The following is a 23,224-nucleotide window of genomic DNA, read 5'->3' on the forward strand; positions in this document are numbered from 1 at the left end:
TTAGGTCCATAGTAACTACAAGTCTATTGCTATGTATGTTTCTCTTCCAGAAATATTGGATGACCTCTCAGCCTGATGTGTGACCTACAGGAGCATGTCTTGCTTCTCTCAGTTCCTACAAGCAGGTGGTTTCAGTTCTGGAAAAGGAACCTAGGACTTGGGAGATTAGGGGAGCTCCATGACACTGAGCTAGACCCTCGGGCCTGGCAGGCTAGCCTGTGTCACTGAGCTAGACCCTCGGGACTGGCAGGCTAGCCTGTGTCACTGAGCTAGACCCTCGGGCCTGGCAGGCTAGGGAGACCTGTGTCACTGAGCTAGCTCCTCAGGCCTGGTGCTGGTGAATTTTCTTTTCTAGGATTTTGTCTCTTTTCTGTGAGGTATCAGATTCTGAACTTTAGCTTTTGAAAAGATCTTGAGTTAGTCCTTTCATATCGGGTCATGTTTACACAGCCTGTTTTTTCTGTGATTGCTAATTTTGATATTTCCCTCCCACAAGTTTACTATTGCTTTTTTGAAGGGGGGGGAGTAGAACAGGGGAACAGGGTCTCGACATATCCCTACCTGTCCTGGAACTTACTAATAGACCAGGCTGGCCTTGAACTCACAAAGACCTGCCTGCCTCTGCCTTCCACGCGCTGAGAATTCCAGTTAGGATGTCTGCAAAAGCGTATTCCTTATTTATCGCCCGCACTCCACCAGCACGCACAATGCAGCCAGCAGCCCTTGAGCGGTTTGTCATGGGTTTGCTAGCCTAAGCCAGCAGTGGGCAATGAGCATCTATCTCTCTTAAGGCAGGGGAGGGGTTGACAAAGTGTGCCTTGTTCCCACCCTGCGCACTGAAAAAAAATCTCTGCTGCCAGTGAGAAGAGGGTGGCAGTTGACAGTTAGGAATTTTGTTTCTCAGAGCCGTATTGCCCTTGTCTGATGTCCCCTCGGACCTGGCTAGAATGCACAGAGGGCCACTGTACCACCTCAGGAGTGTTTTTAGATGACGTGCGTCATGCCAGGCATTTCCAAGGCTCCCAGACTTCATCGGGTGGCCCAAGGGTGTGTGCCTCAGAGCAGACTCGAGTCTCCCAAAGAAGATGACAGCTCTCTTGAATAATGCCGGGAGAAACGAGTCTCCGCATGCTCTACGGGATACAGCCAAGTGCCTAATACCATTTTGTTCTTGCAGGTGTTTAATTATTGGCTTTAGACACAAGTCCTCAGAGAGAAAAAGAAGAAAAAGAAAAGGCTAGTATAAAATCTCGAAATTATCCTCAGCCTCCTTGACATTTTCCAGACTGGCCTTGTTTCTCTTGTCTCTCTGTAATGCCTGTGAGTGGCGTGAGGCGTGGCTTTGGCACAGCTGTCTTTGTTTTTTCCTGACTTAGTCGTTCAGGCCACAGAAAGCTGCACTCTGGCTGTTTGAAATCCCTACTGAATTTGGAGAAATTGTGTCTTGGCATCTGGCCTATTTCCCTAGAACATGATGTGATGTTGTCAACAGGGGCCAGTCTTTCCACTTTGTCTGTCTCCTTCCCAGCACTTGAACATTCTGTGGTCAGCGAGACTAGAATGGAAAGGCACGCTGGCCATCCTTGCTGTGTTTCCTGCATGACTACATGACTTTTACAATGTCACTTGTGAATAACTTGATCAGATTAGGGCGAATCACGGGGTTGGCCAATAGCAATCGGAAGGACTCTCCAGCGTCACTTGTCGCATGATTAGGAAATGCATCCGGATAGACCTGCCCTGTGCATGCTCAGGGCTGACGTTCCTCTTTGTCTCTGCTGTCTAATTCACGAGACAAGATGAGTGTGGACTGTTCGAGCAATGCCAGCTGCCCTGCCCACAGCATGGAGGACGAGCTGCCGGTGCAGATGGAGGGCCACGGGGCCCTGAAGCTTGTTTTCACAGTGGTGTCAGCCCTGATGGTGGGTCTGGTCATGTTCTCCTTCGGATGCTCGGTGGAGATTCGGAAGCTGTGGTCACACTTCAGAAGACCCTGGGGCATTGCGGTGGGGCTGATTTGCCAGTTTGGGCTCATGCCTCTGACTGCGTATCTGCTAGCCCTCAGCTTCTCTCTGAAACCCTTCCATGCTATTGCTGTCCTCATCATGGGGTGCTGCCCTGGGGGCACCATCTCGAATGTTCTGACCTTCTGGGTTGATGGAGATATGGATCTCAGGTAAGACACAGTAGGGAAGCTGGGCAGGGTGCCCCTGTCTATGCCTGCCAGTCAGGGACACCTTTGTGATGTCTGGGTCGTTCTGAGTGGGAAGAGACTTGGGCAGCCCTTCTCGGTTCTGAGCTTGTCCTGCTGCAATCAGTTTCTGCTTTCTTGGCAGCCTTTTCTATCCTGAGTCACGCAAGGAACTGGTTCATATGCAGCAACGATATTTCCTAAGCATGTTCTCCTTCTATGCCCATTGGCATCTCTGACCGTAATTTCCCAGGACATCACCAATAACCGTATAGCTGATGATAGTGCTGGTGATGGTAGCAAGATAAATCATCAGGATGAAGCCCACGTGGTTCTGGTCTTTTCATTTTGTCTCTTTTGGCCACATTGCTCTCCGCAGTGTTTCCAGAAAACCCTTCTTGTGAAGCCGCATTTTAAACGAGTGCAGAGGACTCTGGGCAGTTGACAGACTGATTTAGGGAGCGGCGTGGAGCTCTGAGGATGACAACTCTCTTGTTTCCTTTCCTCCTTTGGGTTTAAGCCAGAGTTCATGTCTACATACGGGGCAGATAAACTCTCCAGGGGAAATGAAGCTTTATCATTTATCCACACTGTAACGATGGCAAGCGAATCACACAATCTTGGGGTCAAATGTTTTGACGAGAAGTAGAAGACCATTTGAAGAAAGGATTGATGACTCAGTATTGGGGAAAATAGAGTTAAAAACAATGGTCTTTCTGGATTTTTTTTTTTTGCTTATATACACATAATTACATCCTGCCTATTGAAAATGATCCATACAAATTTAAATCTTTGCATGTGTATGCCACTTAATTGAGACTTACTCTATGATGAATGAATGAATGAATTAGTGAATGAATGAATGAGTCAGAATTGACGGCTGAACTGGGAGCTGAGCTTAGTGAGTCGGCTTCAGGTCTCCTTTCAAATTCTCTTGCATGTACCGAATATTTAGTGTATTGAACAGATGTCGCCTCTACATTTTAATTACAGACAAGTAATTAACTTGTATGACAATGCCTATTCAGTTACCCACTTATGAGAGAGAGACTTAAAAATTCCTGATAGTTTAGTATCTCCACTCAGATGCCACGGCTTAAAGTTCAGTGAAGCTGTCCATTTGAGCTCACACCAGCGAAGAAGTCTGGGTCCCGGGGTTTCTGGAAAGAAAGGAAGCTGGTGTTTGTAGGTACCGGGAAGCCTGGGCTTCGTCTTATCTCCAGGCTTCTCAGAGTCACCTCGTCAGTGACCTTTTATTATTCTGGAAAAACGTTCAAGTTGAAGGAGTAGCTCAACAATAGGCACAAGAAGCAGAACACAGTTCACACTGGAGCAGAGCTCACATCTGGTTCACATCAGTTTGTAACTTAGGCAGTTTTTTTCCATGACATTTGGCAACACAACCACATCGTCTGTTTGGAGTCTGAGCCGAAGTCTTTAGCAGGGTTTTGAAACACTTCTGTTCTGGGAAAGGGAATATTTATTGCCAACATCCTTGGCTCATCGGCATTGTCATAGTAACACCAGAGGACAGAATGTGTGTGGAAGACAGAGTGCGTTTTGTTTCTTGTTACCAACCCTATCTTGTTTATTTTTTTGTTTTATGGAGACAAGGTCTCACATAGCCCAGGGTGGCTTTGAGTTCCTGATCCTTCCCGCCTTCAGTTCCCTAGAGCTGGGATTACGGGCATACGCCACCGCCACCGTGTCTGGCACCAACTCTGCCCTCAGTCAGCTTTGTTGTTATTGTTGTTGTTGCTTTTGTGTAGCCCTGCTGTGCAGGAACCTCCTTTGTAGGCCAGGCTGGTCTTGAACTCAGAGATGTGCCTGCCTCTGTCTCCCAAATGCTGGGATTAAAGGCGTGCGCCATCACTCCCAAATTAATCAGCTTTTAAACTAAACTGAAAAAAAAAAGGGGGATTTATTTATTTTAATGTGTGAGTGTTTTGCTTGCATGTGTGTTTATGTATCACATCATGTGCATGTCTGGGGCCAGATGAGGCCAGAAGAGGGCACTGGATCCCTTGGAACTAGAATTAGAGATGGCTGTGAGCTGCCATGTGGGTGCTGGGAATCAAACCCGGGTCCTCTGGAAGAAGCCAGTGCTTTAACCACTGAGCCATCTCTCAGCCCTAGTGTCTACATGTTGATTGTAGCAACTTGTCTGAGAACACATCCACATACACATGAGACAGAGCCGGGTACACAGTAGGCGCACAGTAAATGTTAGCTGTTTTCCTCCTTTCTTCCTTGGCAAGCATTTCATCACTGACTGCCCCAACCTGTGCTTTTCCTTTTTCTAAAGTTCGATTTTGAGCTTCACAGACACAAACAATACAGAATAAATTATAAAAATGAAATAATAGTTACTTCCTTTTGTATTTTTGAGATAGGGTCTTGCTGTGTTGCTCAGGCTGACCTCAATTTCAATGTATAGCCCAGGCTGGCTCCAAACTCAATATGTAGCCAAGGCTGTCCTTGAGCTGATTCTCCCAGAGTAGGGATTTTAAAGTGAGCACTAAAAGTTAGATTTCAGAAGCTTATGGATCTAGCACTAATAAATGCTTAAATCTCAGGAAATAGAATATTCTGTGTTGATGAGCGGAATAATGTCCGTATTTGGCACATTGCTTCACAACTGATTACCAACATAAAATCACATGAAGGAAAACTCAGCGGCCAGTCAGTGACGGTCATTCTGGAGGAAATCTAAGTGTGTTTCATCCCATATCTTTATTTCACAGATGGGGAAACTGAGGCAAAGCTCTTAGAGATGATCCCAAATACATCTGTTGCTTTCACTCTGCTTCACTCAGCCTATGTGTGGTTTTCCACCCTCATACCTTGACCAGGTGTTTCGGACTTGAGCGGGTGTCCACACACTGGGTATGACAAGGCCAGGTACCCAGCACGGAGTCAAGTACACAGTAGGCCTGGGGCCCACTGTGCTTCTTCCCAGGGTCCTGGGCTTCCCGCCTTAGTCTTCTGCTCCTCTAACCTGCTCCTCTCACTCTGCCCTCTCTTCCCTCTACCAGGCCCACCCTTTTGCTGAGCTGTTCACAACTCTGGCTCCCTGCCATCCTCCAGTGCTGCTTCCTGGGGTCAGGCCCTAGTGAATTCTTCCATGGCCAACAGCTACACCTTCACAGTGTTCTCTCCACATTCAGACTCTCTGTTATTGTTTTGTTGTAAATAGATAAAGCAGTTGTCAACTGTGAGCCTCTTTCTGTTTCTCTCTCTCTTGTACAGTGAACTTTGTTGATGGTATTCAATACTTGAGAAAGTAGAGTTCCCTAAGCCCCTCCCCTTCCTCTGGGGGTCTGGGATGGAAACGAGGAGGGGAGATGCTCAATGTACTGGGGACTGAATGGGACAGGGACTCCCCACAGCTGAGGGCCTTTCTCTTCCTCTCATGTTCTTGCTGGAGTTGGGTTGCTCAGGGATTCTTACTGCTTGGAGGCCGTGAGGACTATGAGGGGCACCACCCAGTCGCTGTTGCCAACTTCATTGTCATACCAGGAAGTGAGTCTGATGTCACACTAGGAAACGAGTTTGACAAAAGTGGTTGTTGAGGACGATGTCCAAGCTGTCATGGATGACTTTGGGCAGGGGGCCTGCTGACACCCAGCACGAACATGGGGGCGTCATCTGAAGGGACCAGGATGATGAGTTTTCTAGCTCTACTCTTCAAGGGGGACCTAGCCTTCTCCACAGTGGTAAAGATACTCATGGATCCCACAACATACTTGGCACCAGTTTGATACTCCATTTGATATTGGAGGGGTTCACTCCTGGAAGATGGAGACGGCCTTCTCATTGACGACAAGGTTTGTTTTCTTAGACTTGACTGTGCTGAGGACCTTACTGTGTGTGGAATCATACTAAAATACGTAGACCCTGTAGTTGAAGTCAACAGAAGGGTCACTGATGGCAACAATATCCACTTCCCCCTGGTGAAGGCAGCTCTGGTGTCCAGGAGCCCGATACGGTCAGATCACTTCCTTCTGATCTTTACTATGTGTCTCGGTTGAGACAGACTGGCAATACGTGAGATGTGGATCTCCCTGGAAAGAGAAGGCAGAGTGCCCGGCCTCCATTCTTGGAACTGGGAACGATAACACTTCCATCATGGCATTGTGCCGTGTGTTCGCAGTGCTTACTGAACTGGCCAGGTTACCGTGGCTCTCCAGGTCTATTCCCAGGAATGCCTTAGATGCAAGTGACCTCCAGTCCAGATGAACTGCTCATTGTTCACTAAACACACCCTGGTTTGCCCATCTCCATCTGCCCATGTTCTTCAGATACCCTCTGGGTTAGCTGGCCTGATCTGTCTGCTCCAGTCATAGTATGACTCTCCCTAATTGGTCTAGAAAGAAACTGCAACAGAGCACTGTGTCAGCTCAAGGTGCTGAGCACCACGGGGCCATCGATCTCACTGCCCCTCAGCTTCCATATTTGTTTGGATTTGTTATGAGATGGGTCACATAGCCCAGGCTGACCTCAAATTTCATTCATAGCTAAAGATGTCTTTAAATTCCTAATCCTCCCACTTCTGCCTCCCAGTTGCTAGAATCACAGCCATGGGCCTCTGTGCCTGGCTCTCGGTTCTCATATTGGTGAAGGACTCTCTGAGGTTCTCTTTTCTCTTTAGATCATTATAGAATACACACAGTATAATGAAGCATTTGAGCAATATTAAGTGGTATTAGGAACATTCACATTGTTGCATACCCATTCCCTTTATATCACATGTTTGACTCCCTGGATGTCTTCTATATGTGACTCACGGATTTGTCTTCTGGGTCTGGCTACTTAACTGAGCCTAATACCCTCTGGGGTCATCCTCCTAAGAGCGTTCGGTTACAATTCTGTTTCTGTTTGCTGCTGAACATTCTCCACTGTGCATGTCCTGCTTTGCCTGCTCATCCTCAGGAGGCGTTGAGTTGGTTCTTCCTTTCATTTCCTGTTTGTGACAAGGTCTCACTGTGTAGTCCTGGATGACCTGGAACTCAGTGTGGCAATTAGATTGGCCTGGATCCTCCTGCCTCTGCCATCCCCAGTGCTGGCATTACCTGTGTGTGCCACCTTTTGACTATTGTAAATGATGTGACATGAAATGGGTGTCCAGCGGTACACCATTTGTGCCCTTGCTTTCAGCTTTCCAGCATGGATGTGTAGTGAAGTAGATCAAAGTAGTTGTTTTTTAAGACCCATAGGAGAGGGACAAGGAAGGGACGATAAACCCAAGCCTCTTCTACCTCTCCTTTCCTTTTTCTTTATGAAATGGTCTGACTATGTAGCTCTTGTGGGACCCTCACCCCTTATTCTCAAAGGGGCAAGAAAAAATTTCCTAGCAGAATGTTTTCCCAGGGAGATAGTGGCCTTCCCCTCTTGTAGAGAGGAGCAGAGCAGCGGGCTGCGTTCCTGCCGCCCGGCTCACGGCCGCCTGGCTAGCTTATGCCCCGAAATAATTACATGGAAACTGTATTCTTTTAAACACTGCCTGGCCCATTAGTTCCAACCTCTTATTGGTTAGCTCTTACATATTGATCTAACCCATTTCTAATATTCTGCGTAGCACCACGAGCTGGCTTACCAGGAAAGATCTTAACCTGCGTCTGTCTGGAATGGGAGAATCATGGCGACTGCCTGCCTCGGCTTCTTTCTCCCAGCATTCTGTTCTGTCTACTCCGCTTACCTAATTTTCTGTCCTATCAAAGGCCAAGCAGTTTCTTTATTAATTAACCAATGAAAGCAACAGATAGACAAATGACCCACCTCCGTTACCCTCTCCCACCCAGGAGATTCCGAGTACAAGGTCACTTAGCTCAGTCCAGTCAGCCACCTGGTACAGGCTGATAAAGATGCCCTAACTTAAGAACAGTGGCCTTGCTCTAAAAACAAGGAAAAAGCTCACTTAACAGAATGGGAGGGAGCAAAAGTCCTTGTACCCATGCCAAAGCATCTTCAAAGATTCTCTTTGTAGTTATGCCTTTAAAAGCTTACCCCACAGAGGAGATACAACTCTGCTCTACCTTATTGTATCAGGGATGGAGATGAGTTCCAAACATGTTTGTATTATGCTGATTAAACCTTGCTTATTACAGTCTGAGCCTTTCTGGTGGTTGTAATCTGGGCACAACAGCTCTGACTGCCCTAAACTCACTGTGTAGAGCAGGCTGGCCTTGAGTTCATAAATACCCGCTTGCTTGCCTCTGCCTCCTGAGTGCCCCATCCTAATCTTAAAATTTCATCAGAAACTATCTGATAGCGCTGCCTGTCCATTGTCCCCATTCTGCCAAATATGTAATTTTTCAGTCACCTGTTGGAAGGTCTTATAACTGTGCAACTTGCTAGCCGTACCTGCCAGGTCTGTCAGTTCCTTGTATGCCCAGTGTCAGCTTGGTGGTGGCAGGGCCTTGAAAAATGGGAGTGAGAGACACGGTGGCAGTGTCTTTTGCCAGTGTTACAATAACTCTGCCTCCCAACGAACACTGTTTATTAATGTTATTCAGGACCGCTCACACAAGCTCTAGATATCTATGGAGGATGTATGTATCTATCCTAGTTAGAGAGAGGATTCTGAACTTGAGTGGTGGTGTGTGTATAGCAAGGTGGCCAGCTTTGATCCATGAAGTTCTCTTGAGCTTCTTTCCATTTTATTTTTTTATTTATATTTATTTTTATATTTATTTATTTTGAAACAGGTTTCATATAGCCCAGGCTGGCTTTAAACTTGAAACATGGTCAAGGATGACCTTGAACTCCCCCCTACCACCACTCCCCTCCCGGCCCTCACTCTTCACCCTCTGAGTTCTGTGATTACAGGCATGGGTCCCATGCCTGGTTTTCTTCTCTGAACTGAAGTCCTTGGTCCTTGGCAGAGACTTTAGAAGTAGTGTGTGATTCTTCAGGTCTAGCCGTTGGCACTTCAGGTTTTTGGAGAGAGAGCTGAGACTGAACTTGGTTTAGTTACTTTTCTTGAAACTGTGACAAAATCCTCGACAGAAGTCATTTAAGGGAGAAAAGCTATATCTTAGCTCATGGTGTCAGAGAAATTTCAGCCTACCCTTTCGAGGAGGACATAGCAACAGAAGCATGAGGCGGTGCAGACTAGAGAACAAGGGTGGGAACCAGAGATGGGTAGAAGTGTTTCAAAAGGACTGCCTCTACTGGTCTATCTCTGCCGGCCAGGCCCTCTCTTTAAAGACAGAATCAAGTACCCTAGGTTGGCTTACAACTTGCTACTTAGACAAAGGTGACCTTGAACTTCTGATCTTCCTTCCTTGACCTCCCAAGTACCGGAATTTCAAGCACGTGAAACCACGCCTATTTTCATGCAAGGCTTGGAATCAAACCCAGGGCTTCTTGCAAGCTAGGCGAACACTCCGAACACTCTGCTGACTGAGCTACATCCCGGCTCAGATCTCATCTTCCAAAGGCTCCATAGCATTGAACTTAGTGGCACAAGCTGGGAACTGAGGCTTCAAAACATGAGCCTGTCGGGGGCATTCCAGATTCAAGTAATACATAGTTTATTGTTATCAAGATAACATCAACACAATTATTGTAAAAGTGACAAGAAAAAGATACGGAAGTTTGAGGTGCAAAATGTGCCTCGCGATACTCTGCACTCAATAATGCTGGCTGTGAATTCTGTCCTAGGATGGTTTCTATGGATGTGATCTTAATGCAACAGTGGTTTCCATTTGGATAACCAGATTTCTTCTTTTATGGAGAAACAGATATGCCTTTAGTTTGGAGAATTGGAGTTCTTGATTTTTGGGGCTTAGAATTGAAATAACATTTGAATAACTTAAGTCCCAATTGCAGAATGGTATTGACTGCTGCCTTCTAGTGGAATGTGTGGCTGTGCCATTTCCTTGCTGTAAGGGAGGTTCAGGATTTACCTGTTTGTCCAGTCTTGCTGGACCTGTCTCATTCTCTGCAATAGTTGCAGATGGCTCCATTCGTCCTGGTGCGAGTGGAATCTTGTTCTGTGGTGGTCAGATAATGCCAGCGATTTTTCCACCATGTGAACAGTGGAGAGATTCAGCAAGCCACAGCCTCTGTTGATGCCGCAATGGAATTTCTTGGCAGGAACTGGAAGGCGTGGCTTCCCACTATGTATGGTGCAGTTTCTGTGCTTCTCCAGCATGGTCGGTATTTACAAGGAAACGGTAGGGCAGCAGAACTTCTCTCGTCTCTCTGGAGCCACCATCAAATGTATCACAGATCAAATTATTCTGTGGAGGTCGGGCACAAGGTTTCACAGCCTTGCTGACAGTTGGCTTTTTACAGCGAGGAATCTCAGCCTTTTGTTGCTGGAGCCAAAACCATATGGGGGTGGCATGGAGCATTCCAGACTCCGCAGTTCAAGATTAAAGTGATGCAAGGTAGGATTCTTTCCAGGAGTTGGTAAGCGGAGAGCCAAGGCACACAGCATAGGTCAAGCATTTGGAAAACTTCCCTAGCTACCATCTCCATGGAAACAGGCTTGAGAGTTGTGTCAAAATGCTGAACTTCCTCTAGCTTATCAGAAGACATCTTTGTTTTGTTTTGGGTGTTTGGGATTAGCCTCAGAGACTACTCTGAACAGAATAAAATATTTTAGGTTTTATGTAGAGTGCAAACTATGCAGGATTTTTTTTTAGAAGAAAAAAATTTGAAAAGGAAAATTTACATGGAAATATTGAGCCTGTATATTTCTTTTTCAAGACAGAGTTTCATTGTATATCCCTGGCTAACCTGGAACTCACTCTATAGACCAGGTTGGCTTCAAACTCACAGAGATCCACCTGCCTCTCCCTCCCAAGTGCTAGTATTAAAGGCATGGCCACTATTGCCCAACAACCCTATATTTTATGGAAACAATACAGTCAAGAAAGTCTGGAATTTGTTTAGGAAAAAACAAAATTACTTACCAGTGGGCTAGATTAGAGTTTCCGAAACATTTGTGAATAGACTTGGGCATTTAATTAGCATATGCTGAAGAAGGCACTTCGGCTTAGTGAGAAAAGTGTATGCACACACTTGCTCTCAAGACAAAACAGCTTCATATCTTATAAAAGAGAAACTTAAAATGAGTTAAATAGATAAACACAGACTATCAGACCACAAAGAAGAAAGTGTAGGGGTGATGTCTGAAGGCCCCAAGAGTGGAGGACATCTTTGCAAGGATGAGAACTTAGAGGCTGTCTGTCGTTTTGTTTGTTTTCTGAGGCAAGGTCTCACAATGTAGCATTGACTGGCCTGGAACTCACTCTGTAGACCAGGCTGGCCTCAAACGCCCAAAGATCCACCTGCCTCTGCCTCCTGAGTGCTGGGATTAAAGGGGTGTGCCACCACACCTGGCAAAAATACACAACAGCTTTAGCTACATAAATTTTCATTATGACGAATATTGTGAGCAAAGCCAAAGATAAAGAGTAAATTTATCGAAAAGGTTTGAATCATACATAATCCTACGTACCCTGACTGTCAAATAGCTCCCTCTAGGTAAGAAGAAAAGGCAGACTGTGCAGGAGGAGGGTGAGAAGAGGCTGGAAGCCTGAAAGAGGGTGGGCCTTGGAGAAGTAAGTGTAATAATAAGCTTACAGTGAGATCTGCCTGCTCTCAGGAGATGTCAAAGGGCTTGGCCACATCTTGAGCAGTCTGCTCTGCCAATGCAGGCTTTCTATCTAACAAAAAGAATATTCTAAACCTTTGGTGGTAGGGTTTCATTTTAGAGGAGCCCCACTACAGAAGAAGGAGTCATTTCAAGTCAATTCCTATTCCGAGTCAGAAGGAGAATTTGTATCCAGTCCACAATCTCTCACGGAATCCCTGTCTCAGATTTTGTACCTTGCTTCATGCTTTCCAGTGTTCCCCATCAGGATCCAGAAACCACAGGCTCTTCTGTGGGGAATCTCACACAAGTCTTCCGACGGCTTCTTAATGTTTAATAGTACTCGGCACCCAATAGGTGTTTAGTTACCTCTTTGGTATTTTAACTTGTCCTATTCAAGTCCCAAAGTGGGTTAAGAAATTCTGGCCTGCTTCCTTCAGACCCGAGAGCAGTGAGCTCTGAGTAGTCACCCCCAATCCCGTAATCGCTAAGAAAGTGGGTCTTGTAGTTGCTTTGAAAAGGTGGGTTCTAGGTATGGTTTTTGGTAAAGATTACATTTTTAATTAATTTTTTTTGAGATGGGGGGTCTCACAATGTAGACCAGGCTGACCTTGAACTCAGAGCTCCACCTGCTTCTTTCTATCCATTCCCGGGATTAACGGCATGAACCACCACATCCGGCCCAACACTGCATACTAACGTAAGTAAGGACCAGCTCTCAACTTCTGGCTCTCCCTCCTAACCATCTTCATTCCGCTTGCAGCATCAGCATGACGACCTGCTCCACAGTGGCTGCCCTGGGGATGATGCCCCTCTGCCTCTACCTCTTCACCTGGTCCTGGGACCTACAGCAGAATCTCACCATTCCATACCAGAGCATTGGTCTGTATGGGGTTTGTGTGATGGTTAGAAAGAGCAATGGTGATTGTACAGACAGCAGATAATTACAAATCCCTCTGTGTGGTGCTTAGCATCATCTAAACCAATCTGATTACGTTCAGGGTTAGTGAGGTTTGGGAACTTGATGAAGATCGTGCAGCCTGGAACTGAAATCCTAACTCAGGACTCTTTCTAGCATCCAGACCCCTATGTGCTCGTGTTTGGTGGTGGAGTGAGATACCTGAGGGAGAATGTTTATGAGGAAGAGAGGTTTACTGAGCTCACAATGTGTCTCACAGTGGCTAGGTGTCCACACACCACGGTGCATGTACTTATGAGCCCTGCTCTGTGACTGGGAATTTCAGAGACTTAAAGGGGCCACTCTTATTTCAAACATTATACTTCTGTTGTCTCAGAAATCCCCGTGGTTGGTTGTGAGGATTACGGTGGCGCAGGTGTGATGGAATTTATTAGTAGCACACACCCCTCAAAAATTGTCTTTCAAAGCTGTGAACTAATTGAAACAGAAATTGCTGGGAAAGAGTGGGGCATTAGGGTGAGAAGGGACACTGTCTGATAGGTTTTCTTTCTTTTTAGGAATTACCCTTGGGTCTCTGATTGTTCCTGTGGCTTTCGGCGTCTACGTGAATTATAGGTGGCCAAAGCAAGCAAAAGTCATCCTTAAGGTCAGTATTCCCCGCACCCCCCTACACACAGCCCACCACCAGACACAGAGATGAAAAGCTGAACCAACCAATGAGCTGTCCCAGTACGGCCGTTTCCCGCCCTTTGACCAGGAGCCTTGCTGCATCACTCCCATTGGCCCACACACATTTGTGACACCTTGGAAAACATGATGCTCTTAGTGACAGAAACACACAGGCCTGAGATGGCCAGGACCTGTCCCTTTCCTGGGCTTCCCACAGGCACCAGCAAGGTGAAGCTCCTCCCTGCGCCGTACACAATGGAGCCTCAGTGTGTGGGAACATGGGTGACTTCCTAGGACAGGCTGAAGGGCTGTCTTGCTGACTTCCTAGGACAGGCTGAAGGGCTGTCTTGCCGAAGCCTTCCCGGGCACACACCACTGGAGTTGTAATTGGTATACACAAGCAAAGGCCACTGACCTCATCAGGTACCCCGTGTGAACGACACCATCCCGAAAACGCTGACGGGTGGCCAAGGAATGGTGGGAATATAGTGATCCTTCCTTCCCTTGCTGTGCAGTGCTGCCGTTTGTCTTTTGACAAACCACCCAGAAGACACAAGTTCACACTTCTTTAAAACTGAAATAAAATCTCAGTTGTATTTTAGATTTACAAAGAAATGAACATTTGGGGGTTAATTAGAAGTTCGGCAAAAAAATGTCTGTTTAGTTCAGCTTGTTGTTTATGGTTTGGTTCAGTCTATGCTCACTCTGCCTGCAGGGGCTGCTTTCCCAGGAGGACAATGCACATTGTTCCTCCAGTGAGAGCAAGAGAGGACAGGTGGGGGAGGCCTGTGTGCGAGTATGGAGCCCTGGGCTGTACTCATGGGATACAGCCCCTTCCTTCCCACGCTCCTCACTGTCCCTTTAAAAGGAGAGCATTCCTGGCGGGAAATGTTTACAGAACAAGAGGACAGTGTAATCATGGAAACTTTCTTTTCAAGTACTTTGTCATTAATTATTTTTCCCAAAGGGGCATTAAGCGGCAGCAACAATTGAAAATACCCCAGTTTAGCCTTTCTGTGTGCTTGTGGTCTTGGAGTCAGGCACGGTGGCACATGCTTGCAATCCCAACACATGGGGCGTGGAGGCAGGAGGATGGGAAGTTCAAAGTCATCTGTGCTACATAACAAACAAAAGCCCAGCCTGGGCCAAGTGAGACTCTATTGTCCTCTCCCCGCTAAACAAACCTTTCCAGCAATTGTATGGGATTTATGTTAAAATATGTCAAATAATATGCATAAACTAGAGCCCACAGTTCAATCATTATTTTAGTGTTTTTAAGATTTTGAAGCAGCGTCTCCCTGAGTAGCACAGGCTGGCCTACGGTCATAGTTCCACTGCCTCAGCTTCACAAATAGGAGACGATATTGTGTCAGGCCTATTGGCACATGCCTTTGAACTTGAGGCAGAACATCACTGAGGCCCGAGTGTATGATGGAGGAGAGCTGGTCACCTCCTAGAACAAAGAAGACACTGGTAAGGGCCTAGAACAAAACAATCCCTGGGACCTGCCCCTCCCCCAGGCATCTGCCTCGAAGGAACCTGTTCCCCAGGGATCTATTTAGCTAGTCCTGTTTCCTTAAGTTTTCAGGACCTTTCAAAATAGTGCTAATAGGCTTTAATACATTGTCTTAGCTAGGGTTTCTATTGCTATTGCTGTGAAGAGACACCATGACCATGGCAGCTCTTATAAAGGAAGGAGAACATTGAATTTTAGAGGTTAATCCATTATCGTCATGACGGGAAGCATGGCTGTATGCAGGCAGACATGGAGCTGAGTTAGTTCTACATCTTGGTGGCAGGCAGCAGGAGACTGTGTAGCACATTGGGCATAGCTTGAGTATATGAGACCTCAAAGCCCGCCCCCACAGTGACCCACTTTCTCCAATAAGGCCACACCTCCTAATATGCCTCTATGGGCCAAACATTCAAACACATGAGTCTATGGGGGCCATTCTGACTCAAACCACCATACATAAGAACATGCAGGGGGCATTTCCCGTTCAAACCATAATAATTAGTTTCTTTTTTCTTTAGTACTCCAGGGGCTCCTTTGGTTCTGAGTCATTTCAAGTCAAGATTGACAGGATTTTAACTAAGTCCTCTTCTACAGAGCCTGCTATCCCATGAGACTGATGAGAGCCTGCTAAGATCCAAATTGCTCTCAGTCTCCTGGGAATTAAACTCAGATGTTAGAAAGTTTTGGATTTATTGTCTTTTCTTGCTTTCTTTCTTTCTTTCTTTCTTCCTTCTTTTTTTTTTTTTTTTTGAGAGAGAAGAGAGGACACAGTGTGGTGGAATATTAATTTAAGATGTGTTACATTCATTAATGCTGTGGGATATTTGTTTAATGATGCAAAGATGTGTTACATTTGTTTGATTAAATAAAATTAACCCAGGGTCAAGAGGCTGAGACAGCAACTAGCTGACAGGAAGTGGTAGGGAGTAGCCATGTGTAGCTAGGGTTCTTCATCCGTCACCTCAATCGGTAAAGGTTGTGATGGTGTGACGTCTAAAGACATCTAAGAAACCATTATCATGGCCACCCGTGCAGCAGAGCCCTTCCTAGACCAGAAGATCCCGCAAACAGTCGTTATCCTTAGCATCTACTTAGCTTTAATTGTCAGCTTGACACAGCTCTCTGTTATCTGAGAAGAAAACCTCAACTGAGAAATTTCCTGCACCAGATTGGCTCTAGGGCATGTCTGAAGAGTTTGTCGTATTAATTGATGCAGGAGGGCCCAGACCACTGTGGGTGGCACCATCCCTAGGCAGATAGTCCTGGGCTCTGTGAGGAAGGGAGCTGAGAGAGGGAGCTTCAGGGATTCAGCCCCAGAGGCTACGAATGCTCCAGCAGATGGCCTGCCCCCTACCTGCACACTGGCATCTGCGGACGGCCTTCCTGCCCCCTACCTGCACACTGGCATCTGAGGATGGCCTTCCTTCTCCCTACCTGCACACTGGCATCTGCGACTGAACCTCGTGGGTTAAGAAGAGAACACGTGGAAGTGGGAGGGAATGGTGGTATTGAGACAGGGAAAACGGAGGAGGAAATGTGGGTGGATTGATTAAAGTCCACTGTATGCAAGTATGAAATTCCCCAAAATAAAAATACGATTAGTTTAAATGTATTTTAAAGTCTTCAACATGTACCCATGAAAGATTATATATTTATATAATACATAAATAATGTATATATAATATCATTTAAAATTATTTCTAAAAAAGAAAGAAAGCTAACTAAACATTAGGCCGAGAATGCAGCGTTTCTCTGTGATTCCTGCCTTGAGTTCTTGCCCTGACTTTGCTCAGTAGTGGACTGAGACCTGAAGACGTAACGCAAATAAACTGTTTTCTCCTCTTAGTTGCTTTTGACCAGAATGTTTGATCCCAGTAAGAGAGAGGAAACTAGGAGGCACCAACGTTAGCTAACCTGGGCTCCTTACATTATTTCTGTTATCTCCTACTTAATATTTACATGTACTATGCCCCAGTATCTTCTGTACCATTATACACTGAGCAGAGACAACCCATCAGAAATCTTTCTCTCAGTTGTACATCTCCTTCATCATAGCTATGCCTGGGAAGAGAAAGCATCTGCCCGTGTCTTATATGGGCTCCAGCATTCACTCCTGTTCACTGGGCACTGGGGAGCACACCCCATGCTTACGGGAAGGAAGGCGACTTTAACAGAAAATTGGATGTGACAGCCTCCGAGGTCTTCTAAACCTTTACACTGGGCACGGCTTAGCAGAATAGAACCTCAGATGTGGCTACCAAGCACTCACCTTGTTGCTTTGTTGCAGGTCGGGGCCATTACGGGTGGCATCCTCCTTCTGGTGGTGGCAGTCACTGGTGTGGTCCTGGCAAAGGGATGGAACACAGACGTCACTCTTCTGCTCATCAGCTTCATTTTTCCTTTGGTCGGCCACGTCATGGGCTTCCTGCTGGCATTCCTCACCCACCAGTCTTGGCAAAGGTATAGTTACCTATCCCGTAAGGTGTGTGTGTGTCCGGGACTCAGAATGCCAGACCTGTGATACCAGGCACAACTTTACCTCTTTGATTCATGCCAGGCTCTGTAAGCTTTTCTGAAGCAGGTGCATCAAACATACACCATGACAGGCTTTGCTGGTTGTGCCAGGAAGCAGGAAGTTTCACTTTGCTTGTGGTCAGGAAGCTCATAATTCTTTATGTAGACAAAAGCCACAAGGATGGGGTTTGTCTCGTCAGGGTTACTATTGCAGCAATGAAACACCTTTACCAAAGGCCACCCAGGGAGGAAAGAGTTTATTCAGCTTACACTTCTACATTGTGGTCTCTCTGAAAGAAGTCCTGAGGCAGGAGCTGGGGCAGAGGCCAGGAAGGGGAGCTGCTTACTGGCTTGCTTCCCATGGTTTGTTCAACCTGCTTGCTAACAGAACCCAGAACCACTTGTTCAGATGATCTCTCCCAGAGGGAGCCGAGCCCTCCCTCATCAATCACTAATTAAGACACTGCCCTACAGCCAGATCTTATGGAGGCATTTTCTTAATCGAGGTTCCCGCCCTTTAGACAGCTCTAGCATGTGTCAAGTTGACGTAGACTAGTCAACACAGGTTCTAGTTTATAAATTTCGGATTAGGGCTTTAGTATGGCTTGCTGATGTCTGAACAGTTCAAGTCCAGCCAGGACTGCGTCGAAAGACCCTGTCTCAGTTACAGAACCGAGCAGGGCAATGACGTGTGAATCCCATGGATCAATAGCAGGAGTGAACTTGTTTTGTTCAACACAGAGATCATAGCAGGGCATGAGTAAATATTAAGAGATTAAATCATTGTTCATCATACCAGATTTTAAAAGAATTACTAGTTATGAATAGTATGTATAGGAGTTTGTCTGAAATATCATTTGGATTGGAGTATACATTTATAAATATTGTAAAAATTTTTTAAATGATAATACTCCATGTCGGCACGCATTTCATGGGATGAATGCAGTGATTTAATAATGAGGGGAATGGTGATAGAAAGTGGCCTAAGTTTTCTGAAAGGCAACTGCTGCACTAGCAACCTCACGTGTTCTTATGACTGTTAACTCAGTACTTTTACTCTGGTTGAGAACAGGGTCTTGCTATGTAGACCTGGCTGACCTTGAACTCTGCGTTTTCTGGTCTCAGCGTCTTGAGTGATGGGATTAAAGGTGTGCATCACCACAATCAGCGGGAATCTATTCTAGGGTTAGCTCTATCAGATATACACATGAATATTGATAAAATAAGATGTTAATTGCCGTGCCCTTTCTATAGGTAAAAATGGAAACAATTTAAATATCTAACAATAGGGTCATGTTTATTTATGCAGTGTGCCTGTGATAGGCATCAATCTCAATGCTCCAGGGCTAAACCTTAGTTTAGAATTTTGATTTTTACTTTGTGGAAAAAAGGCAAAAAGAATACGGAAAAATACTGGAAGAAAAGGCAGTTTAGAGCAGGGAAGTTAAGGGTGATTTCAGTTCTCCTGGGAATATTTCCTGGTTTTCAGTAAGTGGATTCATTTTTAAGTCAGGAGAGCAATTACAGGAAAGTGGCTGGATTCGAGAGGCTGGGTGGGGAAGGCTCAGGTTGGTCTTAAGCTGCTCCCACTCCTCCAGGGAACACTGCTGAGCCCTGCACACGCACTGGGTGAGGCCCCACCTCGTCAAACCCCGCTTTCTTCTTGTTGCAACCTGACAGCAGGGAGCTATGATTATCCCACTGATGAGCAAGCTCTTCAGAGAAGATTAGGAATGTAATCGAGTTCCCACAGCCAGAAAGTACAGTTGGGATTCGAACCCGGGTTTGTTTCCAGGGTCGATAGTTAGGAGCACAGACTATTGAGTGATGGAGACTGACAGCTGGATCTGAAGACAGATGAAGAATTCTTATGGCCATGTACCGTCAGCTATCTAGTCTTTCTTGTCTCCCTTGGCCTGACAAAGATGAGGCCAGAGATAACTGCATTTGCGCTGTGAGCAGTCTGGTCAAGGTGAGTTGCAGCTTTTGAGTTTTATGATGTCGAGCTAGGAAGTTTGAGGGAAGTGCGCTTTGCATGAAGGTAGGAGCAATACAGTGTGTCACAGAACTCGCCACTAAAAAATATTCCTGCCCCATGTCACACCCTTGCTGCGTCTACCTGGAGTCCCAGCTCCACCGAAGTACTCTTAACCTTTCCCCTCATATAGTAAGGCTGCAAGCTCCTCGCAAGCTGGAGACAAAAGGAATGGCTCAATCCACCCTCCAAGTTTGCTTCCTGCCATTGCTTCCTTTTTCTCTCATTTTTCATTTTCAAGTAAGGCTTATCCCATTTTCAGTGATCAGAAAACCAACAAATGCAAAAAGGTAGGAAATGAGATAACGTTATCATTGCATCTTTCACCGAAAGCAACCTTTCCCAACATTTGTTTTTCATCTAGAACTTTGGCATGCTTTTTAGTTTGTTTCACACCTCTGACTCAGTTTCCCATTCCCGTCTCCTCCAGTCCTCCTCTGCATGCTGACTGGCTTGTGGTACACAGGGCCTCTTGAAGAAGCCATGCTCACACTTGTGTCTGCGGCTTTCCTTGCTGCCACTCGCCTGATACTCATCACCTCTTCAGGTTCTGTGGCTTCACCACTTTGCAAAGCTTTCTGGAACCACTGCTGCTACTTTGCTGAGTTCTACAGTATCTCCTGGTCATTGTTCCCCGAGTTTCTACTGCATCTCCTGGTCATTGTTCCCCGAGTTTCTACTGCATCTCCTGGTCATTGTTTCCTGAGTTTCTACAGCATCTCCTGGTCATTGTTCCCTGAGTTTCTACAGCATCTCCTGGTCATTGTTCCCTGAGTTCTATAGCATTTCCTGGCCCTGGTCATTGTAGCAAATTGTTCATGCACAATTTCTGGTGTCCATCTTGTACTTCTACTCCGGTTCCTGGGCCAGGGTTTTTGAGGTTCTACTCCACTGGACACCCTTGCCATATACAGAGAGGATCCCAGTAATAACTGTCCATGAATATATTTTTTTAGTTGCCTGAGCCCATAGCTTATACTTGTCATTGCTCAAAGGGAAAAGGGCAGGTTTTTTTGTTTGTTTTGTTTTGTTATTTTGAGACAGGGTTTCTCTGTGTAACAGCCCTAGCTGTGGTTCTTTTTGCGGGTTCACAGCTCTTGAATCTGTTCACTGACAGGTGCAGGACGATTTCCATAGAGACTGGAGCACAGAACATCCAGCTGTGCATCGCCATGCTGCAGCTGTCTTTCACTGCCGAGTACCTGGCCCAGCTGTTTAACTTTGCCTTGGCCTACGGACTCTTCCAAGTGCTGCTCGGGCTCCTCATTGTTGCAGGTGGATGGATATATGCCAGTGTAGACACAGTGGGATTTTATGCACACGTACCTACACATGCTATTCTCTGACCTGCTCAGCCAAATACGCATTACTTTGGGGGTAAATCTTTATGCACTGAAGGTAAATTGCAAGGTGTGAGTACACATATGTACACACACATGTCTTTATTTTGGTCTTGGTCCCTGGAATAGGCTCTAGTAAGGTTAGTGGTTACTGAGAAAATCGATTGTACACTCGCTGTTGCTCTGATGAAATGCCTCCCCACAACCAGCTTCTAAAAGAGAGATCTCAGGTTGGCTTACAGTGACATGGCTGGAGGTTTGGGGCAGAGGGAGAGGGAGGCAGGGCGGCAGGAGGCTGGCCAGTCAGGAAGCAGAAAGAGCACAGAAAGCAGAGCCAAGCTCTAAGGACCCTCAAGCTCTGTCCCCAGTGGGGCACTTCCGCCAGCAAGGCTCTGCTCTGTCTCCTAAGATTTTACAATACTGAGACTGGGGACCAAGCACTGAAATCCACGAGCCCTTGGGGCATGTTCTCACGCTAACCAGCACACATATTGGTTATTATATGCTATTGGCATGATAACATTGACGTAAGGAATACTTGGGACTCTGAGGGTTCCCATGGAAGACGGAAATGCTTCTATTAGAACAAACTGCTGGTTCTGAAACCCAGAGTTTTCCAGAAGCGTGTTGAGCTTCTTTGTAGCTCTATCCTAGCACTTGGGCATAGGGCCTGATGCGCAGTCAGCACCCCTACGGGTTTGTTGGTTGACTGAGTGAATAAGCTCTGAGAGACCTGACAAATGAAGCCCAATTCTGGAGAGAAGGAACCATTCTGATCCCCAACCCTTTGGTTCCACAGCGTTCTTTTCTTACCCTTTTCCCTGTGTTTGCACACACACATCATGCTGACCAAGCAACTTTCCTGAAGTACCTTTTAGTATGCAGCCCCCACCCACCAACTAGGCTCTTTGCTAAAGGGGTTTTTAATACTCTGTTTCTCCACCCAGCTTATCAGGCACACAAGAGGAGGCAGAAGAGCAAGCTCAGGAGGCAGCACCCTGGTTGCCCAGAGGTCAGCTACGAAAAGTCCAGAGAGACCAGTGCTTTCTTGGAGGAAGGTGATGAAGTCACTGTAACTCTGGGGCCACCGGGACCAGAGCAGCAGCACAGGGCTGCTGAGTAATCAGCCACATTCCTGCAGGGGAATAGGGCCAGCTTGGCCCTCCATCTTCCTTCATGGCCAGTAAAGACCATGTGATGTGTGAACGTCGCTGGAGGGACTGTGAGAACAAGCAGCAAACGGTTGACTTCTTAGGTTCTTCCATCCCTGTCTGTCTCCTGTGGGACAGCGAGTGGTGGCTGGCAGTCAGCAGGCATCTCCGGGCGAAGCTGGCCTCCGCTGTGAATTTTAACTGAAGAGAGAGAACACTGGTGTAGCGGAGACTCACACTGCAGGACGGAGCAGGTCCAGATCCACCGATTTCTTGGCTGTGAGCAGGTGCTCTGGAGTGCTTAGGGAAGAGACACTCAGAGAAAATAAGCTTCAAAAACATGAGTTTTAGGGGATCAAGCATCTTGTAATTTTGATACGTGTGTGATGCAAGCTTAGAGACACTCTAAAGGAAACATGGGAAGAATCTAAAAAGTGAATGTCTGGGTTAGCTCTTTCTCCAAAGAGGAACAGACATGTGCCTGGAACCTCCAAAACAGAGACATGTGCCACTTGCCCCGAATCCCCAAAACAACAGAGACTCGTGCGCAAACCTTGGGTATCCTGTGTGTAAAGTCGTCTAAAATGTCCCAAGTTTGTACTCTGTGTTCTAACATCGGCTGGCGATGATCTCAGAACATCTGTATACATCTGTCTGTGTTACCTACCTCATTCTTTAAAACAGTGCTACGTCCAAGTGTTGTGTCATATAGGATAGTAATTTATTTAGCTCATCTGTATTAGTGTGAATTCAGATGCCTCCCAGTGTAGAGTGGCTGTGAGCCCCTGGCCCTCATGCCCATGTCCTTGTAGGACCCTTCCTGCAGTCTGGGGGGCAGGACCACTGCTCCTCAAAAGGTTCCATTGCTCTGTCTTGGAAGGGCTCTGTTGTTCAGTCTCACGAGTTTAAGAAATGATTTTCCATGGCTTTAATCTGTGAAAACATCTCATTAAATTATGACATTAGAACATGAACTAGGACATGTTTATGCTCATTTCCTTGCTGTGTGCATGACCAGCGTTTATCCCGGGATATTTTTCTTTTGCCTTTTTTGAAGACAGAACTTCACATGGTGTCTGCCCAGGGTAGTGTTCAGCTTCCAAAAACGCTCCTGCCTCAGCCTCTTGAGTGCTCGAAATTGCAGTGTGAGCCACTGTGCCTGCTACTCTAGTCTTACCAAAGGACAGGCGGCTGTGCCTTTGTCCTGTGTGTGGCCAAGGGCTCAGCTTTTGTTTCCTTATGATGTCTGTTGTTGCAGAGACTTACATTTTTCACACATTTA

At 46.3% G+C, this 23,224-nt stretch overlaps 1 protein-coding gene across 1 annotated transcript; it reads left to right on the forward strand.

The window, feature by feature from the left end:
* Nucleotides 1-1,724: 1,724 nt before the first annotated feature.
* Nucleotides 1,725-22,866, forward strand: Slc10a6 (solute carrier family 10 member 6). The gene is made up of 6 exons (XM_057772145.1): nucleotides 1,725-2,176; nucleotides 12,562-12,680; nucleotides 13,275-13,363; nucleotides 17,190-17,362; nucleotides 20,569-20,726; nucleotides 21,739-22,866. Exons 1-6 carry the CDS (start codon nucleotides 1,800-1,802, stop codon nucleotides 21,912-21,914), a joined length of 1,092 nt encoding a protein of 363 aa, XP_057628128.1. The 5' UTR covers nucleotides 1,725-1,799; the 3' UTR covers nucleotides 21,915-22,866.
* The last annotated feature ends 358 nt before the right edge of the window (nucleotides 22,867-23,224 follow it).

The sequence above is a fragment of the Chionomys nivalis genome, chromosome 6, assembly GCF_950005125.1.
Source record: "Chionomys nivalis chromosome 6, mChiNiv1.1, whole genome shotgun sequence".
Taxonomy (NCBI): Eukaryota; Metazoa; Chordata; class Mammalia; order Rodentia; family Cricetidae; genus Chionomys; species Chionomys nivalis.